The following is a 22,823-nucleotide window of genomic DNA, read 5'->3' on the forward strand; positions in this document are numbered from 1 at the left end:
GTTTTTCTGAGGTTTTCCCCAACCAAAAGGCAAATGCCGGGTAATCTTTTGGCGAATCCTCGGACCTCACCCCATCATTGTAGAAAATTACTAAATTGTAAAACTGTAAAAATTGTAAAATATTGTAAAAATTTGTAAAAAGTTTAATATTGTAAAATTTTGACTTGTTCCACATCTTAAAGAATCATTGCTCATGTAAAATCTATGGAATATAATGAATGAATGCATGAATGCAGCCGAGGATTTTCGCCACAAACATTGGCCTTACGTCTAGAAGACATCCAACCAGGTAATCAGCCCAAGTGGGAATCACACCCACCCACGATCACAGCTCTAGTTCAACATGGAATCACGTCTGCAGCTTGAGCTACGTCTATGGTCTTATATGAAAAGTCAGGCAGAACGATGGATGGGCGGATGGACAGAGAGACAAACACATTTACAGTATTGGCAGACTTAATTGGACGATGGAAAAATCTGTAAAATTTCGAAACAGACATTTGCAGCATCACAAAATTTTCTCTACACTTATTACTATGAGAAAATGTAAGAAGACTGTTACGATCATTACAAACAGAGTCTGCGGTGGTCTGTTCAATACAAATCAAGCAGTTTTAGAGCTTCAACCAACAGTGAATACGAGGGCTGAGTCACTGTGCTTTATATTGCTAACTGGTGCACTTCCCGCTTTCAATGGGCGAGGTGGCATCCGATGTAGCCCAGTCATCTGCAATTTATGATAAAGTCCAACTGAGTGGTCACTGTTGAAGGGGAAAGTGACCCCACGCCCCCTCCCTCCCAGGTGAGAAGTCGGGCGGGCTTAGTGAAAGTGATGGTCGGGATCCCAGCTTCATCACCTGGGCGAGGCCTCCTATATAAAGTGCGGAGGCTTCATACATCTCAATTCAGTGCTCACACTTCACCATGAGGTTCCTGCTGGTAAGCGGTTCATTGGCTGCGTGTGTTACAGTAGTTGTAATCTATTTCTAAGCAACAGGTGTAGCCTGGTTTCTAGGCAGAATTACATAAACGTGAAGATTTTCTTGAAAACATTATTACCTAGTATTAAAGGTTAAATTCTAGTGTGAAACATTACAAAAGTGATAATCTGATTTTAAATATTATTATTAGCCTATTATTATTATTATTATTATTATTATTATTATTATTATTATTATTATTATTATGTTTCTGTTTTGCAGCAATTGATCAGGCTTACACGAAGTGCGTTTACAATGATACTTTTTACACAACTTACTTATGCTGAAAACGTAGGATATAGATTCAGAATTTGAATATTTTTGCGTTAGATATTTAAATAAATTTTATTACAGCAGAGTCCGTATAGGCCAGGTTCTATCTGATGCTTTTCCAATTCACTGCGGGCTAAAGCAAGGAGATGCACTATCACCTTTACTTTTTAACTTCGCTCTAGAATATGCCATTGGGAAAGAGACGGGGTTTAGAATTGAACGGGTTACATCAGCTTCTTGTCTATGCGGACGACGTGAATATGTTAGGAGAAAATTCATGAACGATTAGGAAATACACGGAAATTTTACTTGAAGCAAGTACAGCGATAGATTTGAAAGTGAACCTTAAAAAGACAAAGTATATAATTCTGTCTCGTGACCAGAATATTGTACGAAATAGAAATGTAAAAATTGGAAATTTATCCTTCGAAGAGGTGGAAAAATTCAGATATCTTGGAGCAACAGTAACAAATATGAAGGACACTCGGGAGGAAAATAAACGCAGAATAAATATGGGAAATGCCTGTTATTATTCGCTTGAGAAGCTTTTGTTACCTAGTCTGCTGTCAAAAAATCTGAAAGTTAGAATTTATAAAACAGTTATATTACCGGTTGTTCTGTATGGTTGTCAAATTGGACTCTAATTTTGAGAGAGGAACAGAGATTAACGGTCTTTGAAAATAAGGTGCTTGAGAAAATATTTGGGGCTAAACGGATTAACTTAGAGGAGAATGGAGAAAGTTACGCAACACGGAACTGCACGCATTGTTTTCTTCATCTAACATGATTAGGAACATTAAATCCAGACGTTTCAGATGGGCAGGGCATGTAGCACGTATGGGCGACTCCAGAAATGCATATAGAGTGTTAATTGGGAGGCCGGAGGGAAAAAGACCTTTGGGGAGGCCGAGACGTAAATGGGAGGATAGTATTAAAATGGATTTGAGGGAAGTGGGATTTGATGATAGAAACTGGATTAATCTTGCACAGGATAGGGACCGATGGCGGGCTTATGTGAGGGCGGCAATGAACCTGTGGGTTCCTTAAAAGCCATTTGTAAGTATGTAAGTAAGTAAGAAGCACTTTTTTATTATGGACGCTTTCAGAATTTTTTGGTGTAAGACATTAAGAGATTTTAATTTCTCCAAACTTGCTCCTAAATCAATATAATCTTAATTGAGAATGAGATATATTTGGGTATTAATAATAATTATTATTATAATATCAATATATCACTACTTAGGGAATTTGATCATTAATTGATTCATTCCAGTCTCAATTATGGCTATACTGCAGTCGCTATTTATAAGCCTTTAAGTTAATTGAATTTCAAAATAACAAAATACAACAAGAAATACGGTACATAATAGTTTATCAATTGCCACAAAGACTCAAATACAAAGAACATTTGCTACGATTTCACTATTTCTGCAGGTTTGTGGTAGTATTGCGTCTCATATTTGTGGTAGAATACAATAAGTTGTCGTACAACAACCCATGTAGGGTCAAAGCTGACTAGCTGGATACTTGTCTCACGTCTACATGCCTCAGCAGAGATGAACGATCATCCAAACTATATGGAGGTAACGTGTGATGAGTACAATAATATCCGCAGCAGTCACAGATTGGTTACGAAATTGCATTTCGCTACTCATTGTAGCTTCCCAAATTCATCACGATGATGGGTGGACATCGGTCCCATACTCCGGTCGAAAGTTTACGAGAAAATTTCTTCTCTCACGAGGACTAGATATTTAAAATTCTATCCTCATGCCATTTCCTAATATCGAGCAATTCATTATTATTATTCCCTTCATATTTTATAGCCTATCAGTATAATAATTCTTTGGTAACGCTAGAACTTACACTCCATGCTGTATCTAAGTTGTGAGTTATGAGGGAAATTTCCGAAAAGTCTGATTTTCTTCTAATACACTTTCAAAAGGAAGCAAAAGATTACAAATTGTACAATGTCTTGTGTTTCCCAAAATTTTTCCCCCTTTGTAGTATTTTATACAGCTTTGGTTTTGTGCCACCCTTCATGGCATATAACAAAAAAGATCCTAGTACAATAATTCTCAGAAATTTTATTTTCAAACACCAAAATTGAAGTCCCTAAAATTAACTTCTTACGTTTTATTATTGTTCAGTCTTCTTAACACCAGATTCTGATCGCAAAGGCATAGGAAAAATTGGTTAGCATAATTTCATACCTAAACTACAGGTTACAATATCTTTCTCACTATCTATTATTTTCTTTGTTATATAAAGTTCATTGTAATCCATTGGATTATTTGTGTTCAATACATATTCATACCATTTCTTGCATGTGTCAGATATTCCGAAAACCTCATTAATCTGTTAATATATAGGCTAACAGGGTGAACCGTAAGTAATGTCATTAATTTCAAGGGGTTATTCTTTAAGGTATTTCAAACAACAAAAGTTTAATACAATTTTGTTCGTTTTCGCTTCTTTTCGAGAAAAAAAATTGTTTTATGTGAAAGATTTCATAGCGTGTTTTAGGAAAGTCATTGATTTAGTTTCCAATCTGCCAATCAATTTAAGAGAACAGTGTATTACAATAATACATTATTGAAGCAGTTTTAGTTTTCTCTTTTAAATGTGCAGAAATTTGATCCGAACAAATGTATCATTGTAAAATTCCTTTGTAGAACGTAAAATTATATTTGTTCGAATCAAATTTCTGCACATTTAAGGAATAAACTAAAATTCTTTCAATCATATATCTGCAGTGCTTGGGAAAAGTGACATAAGTCAGTTTTCACAAACCTTTTTTGATAATTTATTGACAACTTACACTGGTTTATGTCGATTTGATTTTTGCTGTATGAATTATTGTAATGGGAGGAATACCTATGTATTTTTTCCCAAGCGAACAGATGTTCCGTAAGTTGTCAATAAATGATAAAAAAAGGTTTGTGGAAACTGACTTATGTCACTTTTCCCGAGCACTTCAGATATAATCAAAATCCACTACTCCCTTAAACTGACTGAGTATGTTGTGAATTAAATCAATGGCTTTACCAAATCTCGCAATGAAATGTTTCATATAAAACAATTTTTATCTCGAAATGGAAGCAAAAATGAGCAAAATTGTATTACACGCAGGCGATCGGGTTCAAGTCCCGATCAGGTCTGGGATTTTTCATTGAAAAAACATGACATTTGTGGCGGACGAGATCGCAGTTGAAATTTTTCTTGCGATTCTCCCGTTTCCTCCTATTAGACATCTATATCATTCCGTCAACATCTCTTCATTCCGTCATTATTCCCGAAAGCTGCCAGGCGACTCACGTAGGGGGCTGGTCTAGGGACGAGTGGAGTTGCCTGCTCGAAACCTCGGTACGCAGCGAGCCTTAGTGTAGTCAGCCGGCGTGAGTTTGGGAATACGCCTAGCTGGAGGGTTAGCACAATAGATCTTGAAAGATCGCAGTGATGGGTTGTAGTGCCCCTCCCGAAATTCAATTTTATTCAACTCATCTCCACTTTTACCATCATCAAAGAAAACTGTTGCTCTTCGGAATGGTATGTCGTTCTCTTCCCAATATAAAACTAGACACGGTGCTTTCAAAATCCACTGAGCTGAAAGTAAAGGAAATCGTAAGTGAAGAAAGTGTGCCCTCCTTGAATCTGAATTTTACAGACTCACAATTTATACACTAAACTTTTGTCCAGCAACCTCAAGGGACGTTAAACGAACAATTTCAGCATTCAAAAATATATCCTTGTAAATAACAAAGTATAACAGAGAAACTTAAAAAGTTGTTGTGTTTTTCAACCAGAAAAAAGTAAGCTAAACAAAGAAATAATGCGTACGTATTGAACCTTAACGCATAAAAGAAATATATTTGTATATAGACCCTAACGTATGACATGTAATTCACATTTTGTTATTATAGGCCCATGATATTAAATCCTATAAAACATTTGCTTTTGCATATTTCTTGTTTAACTATACATACTTCACTCTTCGTGCATACAAATCCTTGCCCTAGTCATAAGCATAAGTAGGAAGTTCGTACCAAAATAGTAGATTTCAGTTGAGTACAGCGAGGAGTATAAATGTCACACGCGCCTCGCCTTGCTCCTGCTCGCTAAAGGCTGGTTCACAATAAACCGGGAACAGAAACGACAACGGGAACGAGAACGGAAATAGTGTTAAAATAAATGTATTTAAATGTGAGCATTCACAATAGTTAATTGGGAATGTTCACATTTAAATACATTTATTTTAACAATATTTTCGTTCTGGTTGTCGTTTCCGTGCCCGGTTTATTGTGAACCAGCCTTAAGCAGTTTACATAAACAACGCATAATATAATTTTGTGGAATTGTGTACAGTCGTGAAAAGTTTGAAGAATATTATTAATTTATATTAATACATTAAGTTCTGAACAAAGTGAACTATTGTTATTATTGTATTATTTACGCAATATTAATATTTCGCAGGAATCCAAATAAGGAAACTCAACTGTTATTACATAATTATGTAATTAGGAGTGTGTAACACCTTTTTTTTCCGGATTATTCTTCGTTAAATGTCGGTAGAAAGACAACTTTATTTACCAGCCGTCAATACTTGCTTGTTTTCCTGGTCTGTTGACATCTCGTGCTGCTGTTCTACTACGCATTCGGTTGCGTTATAGTCCAAGTTCATTCATCATCAGAATTATTACGATACGAACTTCCTAGCTGTCATTACAATAGAAGTGAAAAATTTGCTTGAAAACAATTATAAGTTTAATTCATGTTGAGATACGCACGAATGACTCACTTACAGTTGAGCTACAAGAAAACCATTTAGTATGGTATTGCCATATGTATGTTCCTCTCTTAGATTGAATAAAATGCAATTTGAAAAATTGATACTTAGCACATTTAGAATGTTAGGTCTTGAATATTACAAATTATCATTTTTTATATTATTCGCTTATTCTTTTCTTGGTCTAAGGTCGTGGACGATTGGAGCATGCGTTTGGTTACCACTAGACGGTACATGTTTGTCGTCATGGTTCGTTGACATTGAGAACTGCGCTACTACTTTTCATTCGTCCGAGATATAGTCCAAGTTCACACAGCTTAACAGTTTCGGTACCTTACCAACTTCTTAGCTCTGTTTGCATGTACATCAAACAACAGAAGAGAGAGGCCAAAACCTTGTCGGAGAACTATTTTTACCTTTAGACTGAAATCGCAATTTTATACTCAAAGTGGATGAGAGTGGCTAGAATTTACATATTTCTCATTCGCCATGAATTTATCTTTCCACCTGCTCCACCTACTGATTATCATTACCACCACCATCACCTCCATTGTTAACCAACTTTTTCAAATTAATTATACAGATATTGAAAGTATTGAAGACTTAATTCATCTGCAGGAAACACTACGAAAAAAGATAAAATGTATGACGTAGGCATATCTGTTGCAGATACTTGTACTGGCACTGGCGGTGGACGCCGTGGTGGTCAAAAGCGAGAGCGAGCCGCAGAAGAAGCAGCAGAAGCGCGGAAACATCGGCATCAGCTCCGGAGGTTATGGCTTGGGGTCCGGCAGCCTTTCCGTCGGTTCCGGAATTGGTCACGGGTCTGGAGGCGGTATTGTCTTGATCAGCTCTGGACACGGATCCGGCCTCAGTGGCGGATACAGCTTAGGATCTGGCGGGTACGGTCTAGGATCCGGCGGATACAGCATCGGTTCCGGCGGACACGGCCTTAGCTCCGGCGGATACAGCATCAGTTCCGGCGGTCACGGCCTTAGTTCCGGCGGATACAGTCTCGGCTCGGTTGGATATAGCCTGGGCTCTGGTGGATACGGCCTTGGATCCGGTGGGTACAGCATCGGCTCCGGAGGATATTCCCTTGGTTCCGGAGGACTTGGAGGCGGCATCGGTCTCGGTGGCGGCATTGCTCTCGGAGGCGGCGGTATCGGCCTTGGGGGTGGAGCAGTGGGAACGACAACAGGAGCTGTCAGAGTCACCACAGTCACGCAGCAAGTTCCCGTCCCTGTGCCTCAACCTTACCCTGTAACAGTCACACGTCCCGTCCCTGTCGCAGTCCCTGCGCCATACCCTGTGACAGTACCTCGTCCTTTTCCTGTAGCAGTACCACATCCCGTCCGTGTGACAGTAGTCAGACCATACCCAGTCACAGTATCTAGACCCGTCCCTGTGCCCGTTCCCCACGCCGTCCCTGTCCCTGTACCTCGACCCGTAGCTGTCACCGTCCCCCAGCCCGTCCCTGTGGCTGTACCTCAGCCTGTTGCTGTACCTGTGCCTCAGCCGGTAACTGTTGCCGTAGCTCAGCCTGTTGTTGTCTCGGGTGGTAGCGGAGGAGGAATCGGAGGAGCCGGCCTAGGAATTGGAGGAGTTGGCGGAGGATACGGAGGAATTAGTGGAGGACTTGGAGGAGGATTTGGAGGAGGACATGGAGGAACTGGCGGAGGACTCGGAAGCTATTCTGGCGGTGGCGGAAGCATTGGAGGTGGTTATGCATCAGGATACGGTTCTGGCTACAGCTCTGGCTACAGCTCCAGTCCTCTGCATGGAGTTTACGTCCCTAGCTCCTTGGGAGGTCTGCACGGTTCTTCTGGAGGCTCCAGTTATTCCAGTGGTTCCTCCAGCTATTCTGGTGGATCCAGTTATTCGGGTAGCTCCTATGGAGGATCCGGTTCAGGATATGGTAGTTACAGCAAGCACTAGAATCATGCCATTACTCATTCATACAGAGTCTACAAACGTCTCCTTTTGACAGAACATTGATTCCACATGCAAAAGACAGCATTCTGCATCATTTTTGAGTCTTTAAATCTAGTGTCTAGATAGTGTTTCTCAGTCAGAGAATTTATCTGCTTCTACCTACAATATTAATCAAACTGATGCAACTGACTGCTCCTGTCACATAATCCGTCCATACAGTTTGATCACTGTCTTGTCGAAAGGAGAGGTTTCGAACACACTCATGCCATCAATCGCGGACGCATCTTCTCACTGTCAACATTGTACGCTTAGCAATCACCAGTTTTTTTGTCGTCTTTGTGATAATATTTGTCTTTCAGCACTTAATAACTGTCAGTGCAATGTCGTTGGTTATTGAATTGAGAAAGAGCTTGTATTTATGTAAATTTAGTCATTTTTTTAGAATTGTATTTTTATATGATTGTGTATTAGGAAATTAAATATGGTTACTAGTATTTTTAAAATACGTTTAAAATCATTTTAAGTTGCCCTACCCTCCACTATCTCGCAGATTATTTTAAAGGAGTTAATTAAGATTATTATTCCATCCTTTCCATATTCACTTCCTAAATGAATAGAAAGCATATAAAGTCATCACAAGAGCCCGTATGTTAGGCAAAATGCCTTTTTTAAACTGACTGTATGCATGAAAGACCTATTAGAGATAAACACGTTTCCACACATTTGGGGACGATAGGCCCAATTTTTATTTTGTTTCTTTTTTGCCTATTTTATCTCCCGTTGCCTATTTTAAGGTTAAATGTCTTTTTTTAGTCTCTTTTACATCGTTATTGTACATTTACTATATTTTAACGCATTTAAAATAAACCGCACATAAATTATGTCAAAAAACAAAAAAGAACGGTTGTACAAATTAAAAATACATATATTCACCTCTCACAAATACTTGCTGAGAATCTTATTCTCCAGCAATACATATGTTTCCAAGAAGTCCTAAACGTTTCTCCCCTACCGATTCCATCTTTTACGTCACTTAACAAAGAGGTTTGAAGAGTATAACCCTCAGTGCTCAGGTCACTTCGGGGTTTACCAGCGAAAGAAAGGGGATGAGGGAAGTATTAAAAGCAAGTCTCCAGATCCCGTTACTGTCGTCGCTTGCACGCACAAGTCACGCGTACTTTGAAGTCTCTAATCCCTTTCCATACCCCTCTTTTTGAGACAATACACAGTTGGTTTTTCCCGATCTCTGAAAGAAAGTAGAGACACTCCTTCTGAAATAAGTTGTTTTAAGTTTGCTCCAATCACTTCACTAGAAGTAGAAAGATCTTTTTTCCACCATGAAAACGTTCTCTCTGACAGGCGGCTCACTATGACAGTTGACAACTTAAAAAAAGCATCTTGTTGTGACATGTAACCAACGAAAGTGAGTGCCGTATGGGATATTTATTATTTGTCTATTTTTTATATATTTCCATGAATAATAAATGCCTATTTCACTGCCTATTTTTACTATTTTTAGTGCCTACATGCCTGCCTATTTCAAATAAAACAAATGCCTAAACATCCGGGCTCTAGTTATCACTGATATTCTTCTTAAATCGGTCCAGAGAGTGGTAAGAGATCAAGGTTCCCACTTTTGCAGACAATCGACATTAGTGGCAGTAGGGATGTCAGTCCCAAGTGCTCGTCCCATTTGGTCCCAAAGAAATGCCTCTGGTACTCATTTGTCAGAGGCTGAGTAAACTCTAGGACAATTGTGCGGCGAGAAAGATAACATCAGTGAAGAAAACAGTTGACACCACTGGGAATTGAACGCAACATTCCGGCTTTGCGGCTTATGTCTAACAAATTTTTCCTGGAACCCTTTATCAGAGACAGGGTTCTTTCACTTGACGTAAATTTACGACACACAAAATTGAAAACTTTTACTTTCCTCACTGATGAGGCGCAGTTAATAATTTTACCAATCTTAAATTTACTTTACCGTCAGCAGGGCTTCAATTCACGAGCCTCAGCTGTAGCGACCATCAGGAAAAACGCAAGAAAACCGAAGGCGATTAAAAAAACTAAATAATCACATAATCCGGATGATGCGTCAATATTGTTACGAATTTCATTGTTATTTTTTATCATTAGGGACCTTTAGTCTTTTATTAGGCCTATATTTTAATATCAGCAACCGACGTACCTCAGTTGGCTAAGACGTTTGCCTGCCAATTCAGAGTTGCCCTCGGACACGGGTTCGATCCCCGCTTGGGCTGATTATTTGGTTGAATTTTTTTTTTCGAGTTTTACGCAACCGTAAGTTGAATGTCAGATAATAATATGGGAACCCTCGGTCTCATTTCGCCAAATTCCATCTCGCTATCACCAATCCTATCGACGCTAAATAACCTAGTAGTTGATACAGCGTCGTTAAATAACCAAGTAAAAATTGTATTTAATATTTTCATTGGTATCTGGTTAGTTGCTTAGGCCCGTCGCTTATTCACTTGCAAGTAGATTATGCAAAGCTCGAATGATGGCAGCACGCGTACGATTTGGCCACTGCTCTGGACTTGGCATGTGCAGCATCTAGCTAAAACATCTTGAAGTTTATGTTGCGCTACAAATATTATATTTTATCAACTATATCTCGAACAAAGGAATCCGCCTGGGTGGTGCAGTTGGTATAGAGCTGGCCTTCTGCGCCCGAGGTTGCGGGTTCGATCCCGGCCCAGGTCGATGGCATTTAAGTGTGCTTAAATGCGACTGGCTCATGTCAGTAGATTTACTGGTATGTAAAAGAACTTTTCGGGATAAAATTTCGCCACACCGGCGACGCTGATATAACCTCGGCAGTTGCGAGCGTCGTTAAATAAAACATAAGATTTAACATTTCGAACAAAGGTATTCAAGAAAAAGCAACCATTATGTGTTGCACATTTTGAATAGAGACTAATTGCATTAATTTTTCTAAAATTATTACTTACACGTAATATTTACCATTTCAGAATAAATTCATTCTTAGACAGGCCTACTTACCATGAATTCAATGGGTCCGATAGTTCAGGAGCAGGAAGAGAGAGAAAACTAAGAAAGGCTGCAGGCAAAAATTTGAGTGCAATTCATGAAAGTTCAGCAATGAAGTCCATCTATCCACCTATTAACCACATATTTCATTTTTGTGATACGAACACAATTGACATGGTAAATAACATATTAATACTTTTAATATTTTATTAAATAAACTGTATTGTCAATCGTTACAAAATTCTACAATATAAGGACGCAAAAATAAAGAATCACGATTATGATCGTGTTGAGTGAATTTATAGTTTTTGAACATTTCTAAGTGACATCTATCTGCAAACTCAATGACAGAATCACAGATAAAAAATTACGGTTTATTTAACGACGATCGCAACTGCAGAGGTTATATCAGCGTCGCCGGTGTGCCGGAATCTTGTCCCGCAGAAGTTCTTTTACATGCCAGTAAATCTACTGACATGAGCCTGTCGAATTTAAGCACACTTAAATGCCATCGAACTCACCGGGATCGAACCCGCAACCTCGAGTATAGAAGGCCAGCACTGTACCAACTATGCTACTGAGGGATACAATATCTTAACCAATTTCCTCTTAAAAGAAAAATAACATGACAAATAAGAAGAAGCTTTCAGGAAGAAATGAAGTAAAAGTAACAGAAGAAATTCTTGATGTTTCATTTGATTTCAATATAAAATTGCATTCTGACACACTTATACATTGACACTAGAATTGTTATCGGAATGGATAATATACATACATTATTATTATTATTATTATTATTATTATTATTATTATATTTACCTATTATTATTATTATTATTATTATTATTATTATTTTTACCTATTATTATTATTATTATTATTATTATTATTATTATTATTAAGTAAGTTATTTTACGACGTTTTATCAACATCTTAGCGTCTGAATGAATTGAAGGTGATAATGCCGGTGAAATGAGTCTGGGGTCCAGCACCGAAAGTTACTCAGCATTTGCACATATTGGTTTGATGGAAAACCCCGGAAAAAATCCTCAACCAGGTAACTTGCCCCGACCGCGAATCGAACCCGGGCCACCTGGTTTCGCGACCAGACGCGCTAACCGTTACTCCACAGGTGTGGACGGACTACATACATAGGCCTACATACATACATACATACATACATACATACATACATACATACATATATACAGTACATACATACATACCGTATTTTTATGGTAGCTACTATAACAAGTATTCAGTTCTCATACAAAAACAAACAAAAAATCCTTTGCGCACTAGCCCATAGAGGGCTAACAGCCGAATCCTGACCTTACATTCACATGTCTCACTCAGCAGTGTGAATGATAAAATCTAACCTAAAGGAGGTAACATGTGGCTAGCATAATAGTTCCTCAGCCATTATAGCTGGCTTGCGAATTCGAATTTCTCCACTCACTATAGCTCCCCAAATTGATAATGATGCTGAGTGGGTATCGGTACCATACACTAACCGAAATTTCGAAAGAAAAGTTCTTCCCTGCGCGCTCATTCCGTAACGCTAGTCCAAGGTATGGTGCCCTAGACTACGGAGCTGCGGAGAGAGAATAATGTATGTTTACTATAAAATTATGAAGTGATTTACAGGAAATTAAAATAAACATAATTATATCTATTACAATCTGGCTTAAAATGACAACTTTATAATATAGTTTGAACCCTGCGGTGGCTGAGTGATCAGATCTTCATGCAGGCGGGCCGAGTTCGAGTCTGTCAGACCTGGAATGTTTTATTGAAAAATCCATAATGACACTTGTGGCGGACGAGGTCTCAGTTGGAGTTTATCTCGTGGTTCTTCCGTATCCCCATATTAGGCAACTCCATCATTCCGTCAACATTTCTTCATTTCGTCATCATTCCATAGCATTCCCCGAACACCGGCTGGAAAGAAATAGCGGGGGCTGGCCTACAAACGCGGGGAGTTGCCTGCTTGAAACCTGGGTATGCAGCGAACCTTAGTGTAGTCAGCCGGTGTGGGTTTGGGACTGTGTCTAGTTTGAGGGTTAGCGAAATACGCCTTGAAAGTGCTGGGTCGCAGTGCCCTCTAATACAGCCTATACTCAATATATGTGCATTGAAAGCAAAGTAAATTGCGAATAATTAAAACAAATTTAATGTCAAATACTTACATTGTATTTGTATGTCAATGTTAGTAGCATTGTCCGCCGATGCATTTTGGTGCACGGAAATGCTCTCCTACCGGCAGGCGACTACGTTACGTGAAGACCGGTTTCGCAGCGATAGTCGAAAGTGCGATGTTGGTAATATCTCGTAAGAAACGAGTGAAAACATGAACGATGAAAGCCAACAGGTAGGGATTAATAATATTTATGACTCTATTAGGCCTGTATTTTCTTATTTACCCACTTCTTTCTCGATGCACTAGTGTTGTCTGTTGCATCTGAAACTGGTTTGTCCGTCACTTGCAATGTCTCATTTTCATTGGTTGCAGAACGATGCTGTATTAACTACATCCTCATATAGCAGAAATGAAAATGAAGACGAAAAGGAATTTTGGCAGGATGAATTCCAATTTCGCCATTGGATTGCCTGATATCCATCTTGGGATATAACCTGGGGATGAAAACACAATCAACCACATAATCATCTCAAGGAAGATTTGAACCCACACCCAAGTGCAACCTCCGAGAACGAGTTTTTTTTTTAAGTTGGTTATTTAAGGACACTTTATCGACTTCTAAATTATGCCGGCTGTCTCTAAATTAAACCGACAAAATTAGGGAGCAGATAGGTAATCTTCGTGGAAGCATATTTTGCTAAGGAACCCATCGGCTGCGACACTTCGTTTCATTGCAAGAAGGCGGGAACGGATAATCACTCTTTTCAGTCCAAGAGGGGTGTGTCATTACTACTATCACTCGGTTTGTTTACGTCCGGAGCCCAGTATCATTTGGTATCGATTACAGCACGTTTGTTTACTTCCATTGGTACGACCTCTTGTTATCCGTGTTATTCGTCTACGTAGTTTAGTACTTATACTGCACTCATTCTGTTGTAATGTTCAGTACAGTTTAATGCGTCGTTAGTTTCGTTTTTCTGTACGTATTTTTTCTTCGTTTGGATTAACACACAGAATCATGTGACACAGAATCGCTTGTTAAATGCTCATACCTACTTACTTTTTCCCGACCTGTAATTCCTTCTTGCACTGAAACGAATCGTCGCAGCCCATGGGTTCCTTAACAAAATATGCTTCCACGAAGGTTATCTATCTGCTCCCTAATTTTTTCGGTATAATTTAGAGACACTCTGTATAGTGTTGATGGAACTGATACTAGCGAGATGGTATCTGGCAAGATGAGGCTCAGGATTCGCCATAGATTACCTGACATTTGCCTTACTGTTGGGTAAAACCTCGGAAAAATCCAACCAGGTAATAAGTCCAAGGGGAAATCGAATCTCCTCCCGAGTGCAACTCTGAATCAGCAGGTAAGCGCCTTACCGACTGAGCTATACCGGTTGCTCCGAGCAGGAGTTTCGTTTACAAATTTCTCGGTTACAGCGATTGATTTGGTTTTTCGAGGGCCGGACTCTGGACCGATCCTTGCAATTACGCTTGCTTTGGTCCATTCTGAGTCCTATATATGAGATGACTGTTAATTTTCGACAGTTGACCTCGGTGGAATTCGTGAATCCGGTGCTGACAGGCGGGCCAACTGTCTCAGCCGTGAGGAGTCAGGTCTGAACTGATGACTAGGCTTGTAATGTTGGTGACAGGTTACACAAGTTGACTGCAGCATGGTACATAGGCCGGGGACGTGAGCTATTACGAGGACATTGACTTGGTTCTGCGATCGATTACGTGAATAACAAGGTGCACATAAACAAATCTGGACAGCTCTGAAAGTAAATATACGCTACATAGCATTACAAAGATACATTTTTACGCAGTCCTGCCTTTCGTTGTTTCCAGACGAATTAACATAGAATTATTCGTGGGTTTGAGTTTCGTCCTTTCTTTTCATGTGCTACAATGTATCTGTATAAAACATACCTGCACAAACAGCGCTCAACGAGCGCGCGCGCGCGCTCTTTCCTAGCGGGAGAGCTGTGTTTACCGCTCGCCGAATCGGAGAGAAAGATACGTCAAAATGACAGACTTGCTATAGGTAGAGGAGAGGGAAACGACCACTCAGTTATCTAGTGGGGTGCAATGCGTATTCTCAGTAACTGTTTCACGTTGCTTACCTACTGCTACAGTACGATATGGAGGAATCTAAAAGACGGAAAAGTGGTGATCACGCAAATTCTTTCAATGTTGCATGGGAAAATGCTTATTTTTTCATAGCTGCTGGAGTAAATACTCAGTGCTTTATCTGCCACAACATTTTTAAAGGTAGAAAGAAACATAACATAATGCGTCATTACGAGTCCAGACATAAAGATACTAAAGATATTAAACTTCAACAATTTTAATATCTCTCTTCAGGGAAAAGGCCAGGTCAGTGTTGATATGTTGCATAAATTACGGGATTTCAGTCGTAAACTTACACTTTTCGTAAATCAATTTCGGGAAGGTAATATGGCTTACTTTCGAACGATAGAAACTGCTCGTGACGAAGCCATGTTAAAGGATTATGTGCAAATATTAATTGACATTCAAAATGAATTTAATTCTAGGTTCCAAGATCTTGTTTTAAGGTCCACACCTGTGGAGTAACGGTTAGCGCGTCTAGCCGCGAAACCAGGTGGCCCGGGTTCGATTCCAGGGGTCAAGTTACCTGATTGAGGTTTTTCCGGGGTTTTCCCTCAACTCAGTATGAGCAAACGCTGAGTAACTTTCGGTGTTGGACCTCGGACTCATTTCACCGGCATTATCACCTTCTTCTCATTCAGACGCTAAATAACATAAGCTTTTGATAAAGCGCCGTAAAGTAACCTACTAAAAATCTTGTCTTAATTGGAAAGAAGTTTAAAGTTATAATAAATTCTTCAACACCAGCTGAAACAATGCCATATAAGTTGCAGGTGGGCCTGGTTGGCGCAGTTGGTATAGCGCTGGCCTTCTATGCCCGAGGTTGCGGGTTCGATTCCGGACCAGGTCGATTGCATTTAAATGTGTTCATATAACCTCGGCAGTTGCGAGCGTCGTTAAATAAAACATAACATTTAACGATTTACAGCTCGGACTTATTGATCTTCAATGTGGCCTAAGGGCTGAAGATCGTTTGAATAATACTACTAGCCTGGTTGAGTTTTACAAGACTAAACCTTAGCAATAATATCCACGATTACACAGGCTGGCTGATTGCTATGTTTGGCTTAACATTTATATTTGTGAGCAACTGTTTTCCATAATCAACTTTAATGAAGGCAGGCATCGAACATTTGTAACTGATGTTACATTACGATCAGTAGGCTACTGTTCCTTTCAGCTGCCAACAGCATAAAACCTCGTTTTCATGTACTGATGAATAAAAATATAACAAAATGATATTGTACATTTAAGTAGGTATAAAATTTATATTATTTCTGTAAAATAAATATTTCTGTATTAATTAATAAGTCGAAGATAGTTTTGCAAACACTGAACGGGAATTCATTTCATAAACACTCGTACTAGTACTTCCCTTTTGTGTATATTTTGTACGAAATCACCCCTTCTTCCAGTCCACCCTATACTGAGTGCAGCCAATATCTGCATTCCGCTCATGAGCTGTGAGCCGGCTCGGAGAGCGGAAACCTTGTGCAAGCCTGGTATATAATATCGCTTGTCACCTCGTATGTTTGTATTACGTAATTTACATGTAATGTTCCCGTCATTCACTTCAAAACACTCACCAAATTCCGCTCCAAAAATATGCGCCTGAGAACCTTTAACCTTCGACATTATTATTCAGCTGGTACTCTGTTTATGCATCCTAGTGTACTGTCTGGTGAACGAATAGTGAACTTGAAACCACAGTAAATCATTCCTACAAGCTACTGATGACACACGATTGCGTTGCGCGACATAAGTAAACCGGCTAGGGGTGGGTGTAATCCTTTTTTCCTAGCAGACGACGCGAGGGTGAGAAAGAAATGAGGTGGATTGGGAGCTTTGTTAAGTTATTATAAAAACACACTTCCTTAAACCTCGGGTATAGTTTCAAATTGTAAAAATTATTTTGTTTCATTGAAATGAAGTAAATAATAAAAGGGCAGTCATTGATAATTACAAAATCATATTAGTGCAGTATAATAGCCTATAATACTAGAAAGCTAACTGATGTATTCCGGTCGAGTAGTAACACAGCTCGAAAGGCAACCTCAAAGTATCACAACCAACTTCATACTAACTCATACACCTTCATTATACCACAAAAAGTGGATCGTTCCCAAGGAATACGAAAATAGGTTTCTGAGTAGATGCTACTATTTCAGAGCTGGATTATACTATGTCTCTTCTATACAGTATCAGCACAGTCTAGTATATACAGTCGCGAAGCTTGAGTTGAGGGTACTAGGAACAATAGACTGTGCCGGTACTATTTCGCCTTGTCTGTGATCAGCCGATAGTAGCGATCCTAGTGGTTAGGAACTATCTATGGATGCATATTCCCTACGTATTGAGCTTCGTGACTGTATATACTAGACTGTGGTATCAGCATTGGAAGCACATACTAAACCGAATACGTCACCTAGCATATTTCTAACTATCGTAAGTGATACATGAAATGAGAGGCAGGTAGAGTGTGTTGGCGAGATGATAGAGGGAAGCTGAAGTATAAAAAAAACTCCTCTAAAACGCCTGTTTTGTAATCCATAAATTTAATCACTTCTAGACCAGGGATCTAACCCGGACCACGTGGATAGAAAACAAGTGCGCTAGTGCTAAATCAAAGGTAAGAGAGCCACCGGCATAGCTCACAAGCAAACGTTCTGATGGGGGCAGACAAAAAAAAGTTATCTTTTTTTCTTCCACCATGTTAATAATGTCAAAAGAAGTGCTTATACCAATTTTGGCCACTCGACCGCAATTACGAGGGCTGTAAAAAAAAATAAGTTCGCTAGGGGCTGCTAACAGAAAAAAAAACACATTTTCATTGGACAAATTTATTGGAACGGACACAGCAATTGTTGAGCTATTTTTGAACATATTTTATATCGGAATTGAGACATTTCTCATATCATGGAATCGACAGAGAGAGGTGCAGGTGCAGTCAAACGCTGGTTCCGATCTGAGGCGGCTGACTTCTACGACACAAAAATTGATCCCATGGTATGACAAATGTCTCAATTCCAGTGAGGTATATGTTGACAAATAGCGCAACAATTGCTGTATCTGTTTCAATAAACATTTCTATGCAATTGTGCTTTTTTCTATAAACAGTCCCAGGGAAAATCACTTTCTGGACGGTCTCGTAATTGCGGTCGAGTGGCCAAAATTTGTATAAGCACTTCTTTTGCTTGTCAGTCGGCTAAGGCGCTTTCCTGCGATCCAAAGCTGCGCTCGGACGCGGGTTCGATTTCCACTTGGGCTGATTAATTGGTTGGGTTTTTCCTATGCTTTCCTCAACTGTAAGGCGAATGGCAGATATCTATGGCGAATCCTAGGCCTCATCTCGTCGAATACAAGGACATCATTTTATTTTTACTTCAATTTTTATTGTACCTGCGTTTCTAAATGTACATGACTCCCACCCCTTTCACTAATGTCCTTGCTGATGTCAGTCACACAAACTTACGGCCGCTGTTGCTAGCAGCGAAGTAAACAGTACGAAGTACAGTGTGTTTCAGAATTATGTTGCGTTTTATATAGAAGAAAGAGCTTATATTATTGAAGTTTATTTTCACACAGGTATGGTGTGTAGCATAACTGAATTTATCTGTGTGGACTGAGCACAAGTGAAGATTAGAGTTACCGAAAGTACGGTACCCTAGAATATGGTACGGCACTTAACAACATTATTTAAACAAGAGTTTTGTTTTATTCTTTGTAGTTATGAAGGATGATGGAAACTGGAATTACAATATAACCGAATGTGAACAACAGCTTTTTTTTTTTTTTTTTTACAATTTCCTGATTATATCATTACGGAATATTTTCGTAGAACTGTCATTAATCTGGTAGATAAATTTAGAGCAATGGAGTGTACAGAAAGGAAGAAAAGTGTAATATGGCCAACAAAGGTGACAGAAGATGCTGTAGAAGATGCTAGAGAAAAGATGCAGCGAGGTAGTAATAAGTCGGTCAAGAAGTTAGCTGCAGAAATTGGGGTTTCCTATGGAAGTGCTCACAAAATTCTCAGGAATAAATTACGTTAGTAATATGCTGAATAAAGTAGACATTATATAATGTATATAACCGCCTGAAGATTTGAGTTTGTGAAAAAAATTGTTCCTATTCTACTGTTTTTTGATAAAATACTGTAAAGTAATGACCAAACTGAAAATCGTAATAATATATTTCCCTGTAACATAAATGGTTACACTACTTTTCTCTCCTCCTATAGCTAATAAAATGATTTGTTTACATATTGCACTAGCAACTCCAAACTCCTGCAATGGAAGGGGGGTAACAGTGTTTCCGAGTATAGCCAGGTTAATGTTAAAAATGTTAGTAAAAATAAAGTGATGCCCCTGTATAATCTCGCTATCACGAATCTCATCGAAGCTAAATAACCGAGTAGTTGATACAGATTCGTTAAATAACCAACCAAAAAAAGTAAGAGTGAAGTTAGAACTTAAGTATAATTAAATTACACAGTGTACGCCCACTGTTGAACTGCATTCTTACGCTCGTCTCTCTTTGTTTTTATAATAGTTGCTTGGTTGCTCATAATTTATATTACCGGTGTGTGTTCAAGTTCTCCATTCGCCGGTACTCCGACGTGACTCGAGGCGCTGAAGCAACACCGCTTCGCAATACGCCTGTGCGATCTAGATATCTCACAAAGAAAAGAGAGAGCATTCAGTCTAACACAATATGTTCATCTCAAGATGAAGAGATTTCTCCCAACTCCGATTACTATCACCTGGACGCAGGACTCACTGACAAGAGACAATAGCCAACAGAGAAGCTATTCGGTTCTGCATTATAGTGTAGATTTGAAGAAGGAACAAAATTACGGCTAGTGAGAAACAATAATGTTGATTATTTATCCAGTGGTCGGCAAATTTAGTACATTTAGAACTCGTAGAACGTGACTTTTCAACTACCGCCCTCTAGTTCACTGGTACCGGCAGGTTTTGTTGACATGCTTCAATGATACATGGACATCATTTTATTTTTACTTCAATTTTTATTGTACCGGAGTTTTTGAATGTACTTCACTCCCACCCCTCCTACTAGTAAACTTCCAATCATCCTCCACACAGAACCAAGGCCGCGTATGCAGTCAAAGTGCCTTACGGTGATAGTAAACAGTACTGAGTTAAGGCTGGTTCACAATAAACCGGGAACGGAAACGACAACAAGAACGAGAACGGAAATATTGTTAAAATAAATGTATTTAAATATCAGCATTCACAAGTAACTATTGTGAATGCTCACATTTAAATACACATATTTTAACATTATTTCCGTTCTCGTTCTCGTTGTCGTTTCTGTTCCCGGTTTATTGTGAATCAGCCTTTAGTGAGTATAGTACATTCCATAAATATATTTGCGTTTTTCAGTGACGAAAGAGTTTTCAATATTGAATCATATTTTCGTACAGGTACTGTCGTCCGTTTGCCTACGTCTCATCCCGATTTTCCCCACCTGTTTCTTCTCGCCTCTCTGTAAAGGCTAATGACTGGGCTGTCTTAGCTCTTTTCTGAAAACATTAATTTCTGTTAGTAATTGGGCGTCTACGTAATATTATACAGGGACATAATTTTATTTTTACTTCAATTTTTATTGTACCTGTGTTTTTGAATGTACTTTACTCCCACTCCTTCTACTAATGAAGTTCAACCGTCCTCCACACAGATCCAAGACCGCATATACAGTCATAGTAGCCTTACGGTCATAGTAAACAGTACGTTCCAAAAATTTGTTCGCGTTTTCAGTGACGAAAGAGCTTTCAGTATTGAATAATTTTCGCACAGGTACTGTCGTCCATTGGCCTACGTCATATCCCGATTTCCCCCATCAGCTTTTATTCGCCAGCTAGTGGCTGGGCTGTCTTAGGTCTTTTCTGAGAACATTAATTTCTGTTCGGAATTGGACGTCTACGTAATATTATACAACTGTTTAAAATAACTTAAGTAAAAGGGCCTCGTTAAGTAATTAACTGTCACGTGACTTCCTCCCTTTCTACGACCCTACGACATAGGACGGACAGTAGATAGTATGTCTGAGTAATTTTATCTTTTCGGATCGGGCAGAAGTGAAGATTGAATTTACAGTACGTAAGGCCTCTTTTATAGATAAAGAATTATTTCAACATTAGTTACTGATACTAAGTACGAACCTGGTAATTGGAATTACGTACAATAGTCTATAGTGCGATAATATGCACATTAGAACTGAAGCCTGTATCGAAATGAACGGCCACCATTTTCAAAAATGTGTTTAAATATCCATATTATGATTATTTCTCAATTTCACTTCATTCTCTATATTGTACGCTAATGTGCTGTAGACAGTATAATATACACTGCATAGTGAATATGTTCACATGGACAGCTCAATTCGTGAGTAAAAACACTCATTGTTAATATTGTACTGTATTTTGATTAAACAAAAACCTAATGAAAATGATCAAACTCAAAATGGCAATATTTCCTAGTTTACGTAAATGGATGAACTACTTTTCTTCCCTCCTATACCTGGTAAAGTGATTTGTTTGTATATTACGCTAGTATCATCGAACTCCAGTCGTGGAAGGGGGTAGCAAACGGCGTTGACCCAGAGATATAGCCAGGTTAATATTAAAAATGTTAGTAAGAATAAAATGATGTCCCTGTACAACTGTTTAAAATTAACTTAAACAAAAGGACCTCATTCCTTTCTAAGACCCTGCGACGTAACTACTTGGATGGAAAGTAGATAGCATATCTAAGTAATTTTATCTTTTCGGATCGGGTAGAAGTGAAGATTGAATTTACAGTACGTCAGGTAATCTTTTATAGATTAAGTACAGAATTATTTCCACATGAGTTACTAGTGCGAAGGACGAATCTGGTAATTGGAATTAGGTACAATAGTCTATAGTGCGATAATATGCACAAAAGAACTGAAGCCTGTATCAAAATGAACGGCCACCATTTTCAAAAATACGTTTAAATATCCATATTATGATTATTTTTCAATTTAACTTCATTCTCTAAATTGTACGCTAATGTGATGTAGATAGTAAAATATACACTACATAATGAATATGTCCGAATGGATAGCTCAGTGCATGAGCAAAAACACTTATTGTTAATACTATACTGTATTTTGATTAAACAAAAACCTAATGAAAATTATCAAACTCAAAATCGCGATAATTCCTAGTTTACGTAAATGTATGAACTACTTTTTTCCCTCCTATAGCAAGTAAAGTGATTTGTTTCTATTTTACGCCAGTATCATCGAACTCCAGTCGTGGAAGGGGGTAGCAAAGGTATAGCCACGTTAATATTAGAAATGTTAGTAAAATAAAATGATGTCTCTGTAGAATGTAGACCTCCACGGCCGGCATCATTGTCATTGGTGTTATCAGAGCTAAAGGGCCATGGTTTGCTGGAATTGTAATCATTCGTTCTGTCTACTACTTCGGCAGACATCATCAGTCGTTCTCGGCATGCTAAAGCCTTGGTTTTTCTGAACCGACGCATGCTATGTGCGAGGTGCGAGGTGCGAG

At 38.8% G+C, this 22,823-nt stretch overlaps 1 protein-coding gene across 1 annotated transcript; it reads left to right on the plus strand.

Annotated features, from left to right (window-relative positions):
- The first annotated feature begins 845 nt into the window (after nt 1–845).
- Nucleotides 846–8,477, plus strand: LOC138697896 (uncharacterized). The gene is made up of 2 exons (XM_069823482.1): nt 846–939; nt 6,709–8,477. The coding sequence occupies exons 1-2, from the start codon at nt 925–927 to the stop codon at nt 7,975–7,977; spliced, it is 1,284 nt and encodes a 427-aa protein (XP_069679583.1). The 5' UTR covers nt 846–924; the 3' UTR covers nt 7,978–8,477.
- Nucleotides 8,478–22,823: the final 14,346 nt, after the last annotated feature.

Source organism: Periplaneta americana, chromosome 4 (assembly GCF_040183065.1).
Source record: "Periplaneta americana isolate PAMFEO1 chromosome 4, P.americana_PAMFEO1_priV1, whole genome shotgun sequence".
Taxonomy (NCBI): Eukaryota; Metazoa; Arthropoda; class Insecta; order Blattodea; family Blattidae; genus Periplaneta; species Periplaneta americana.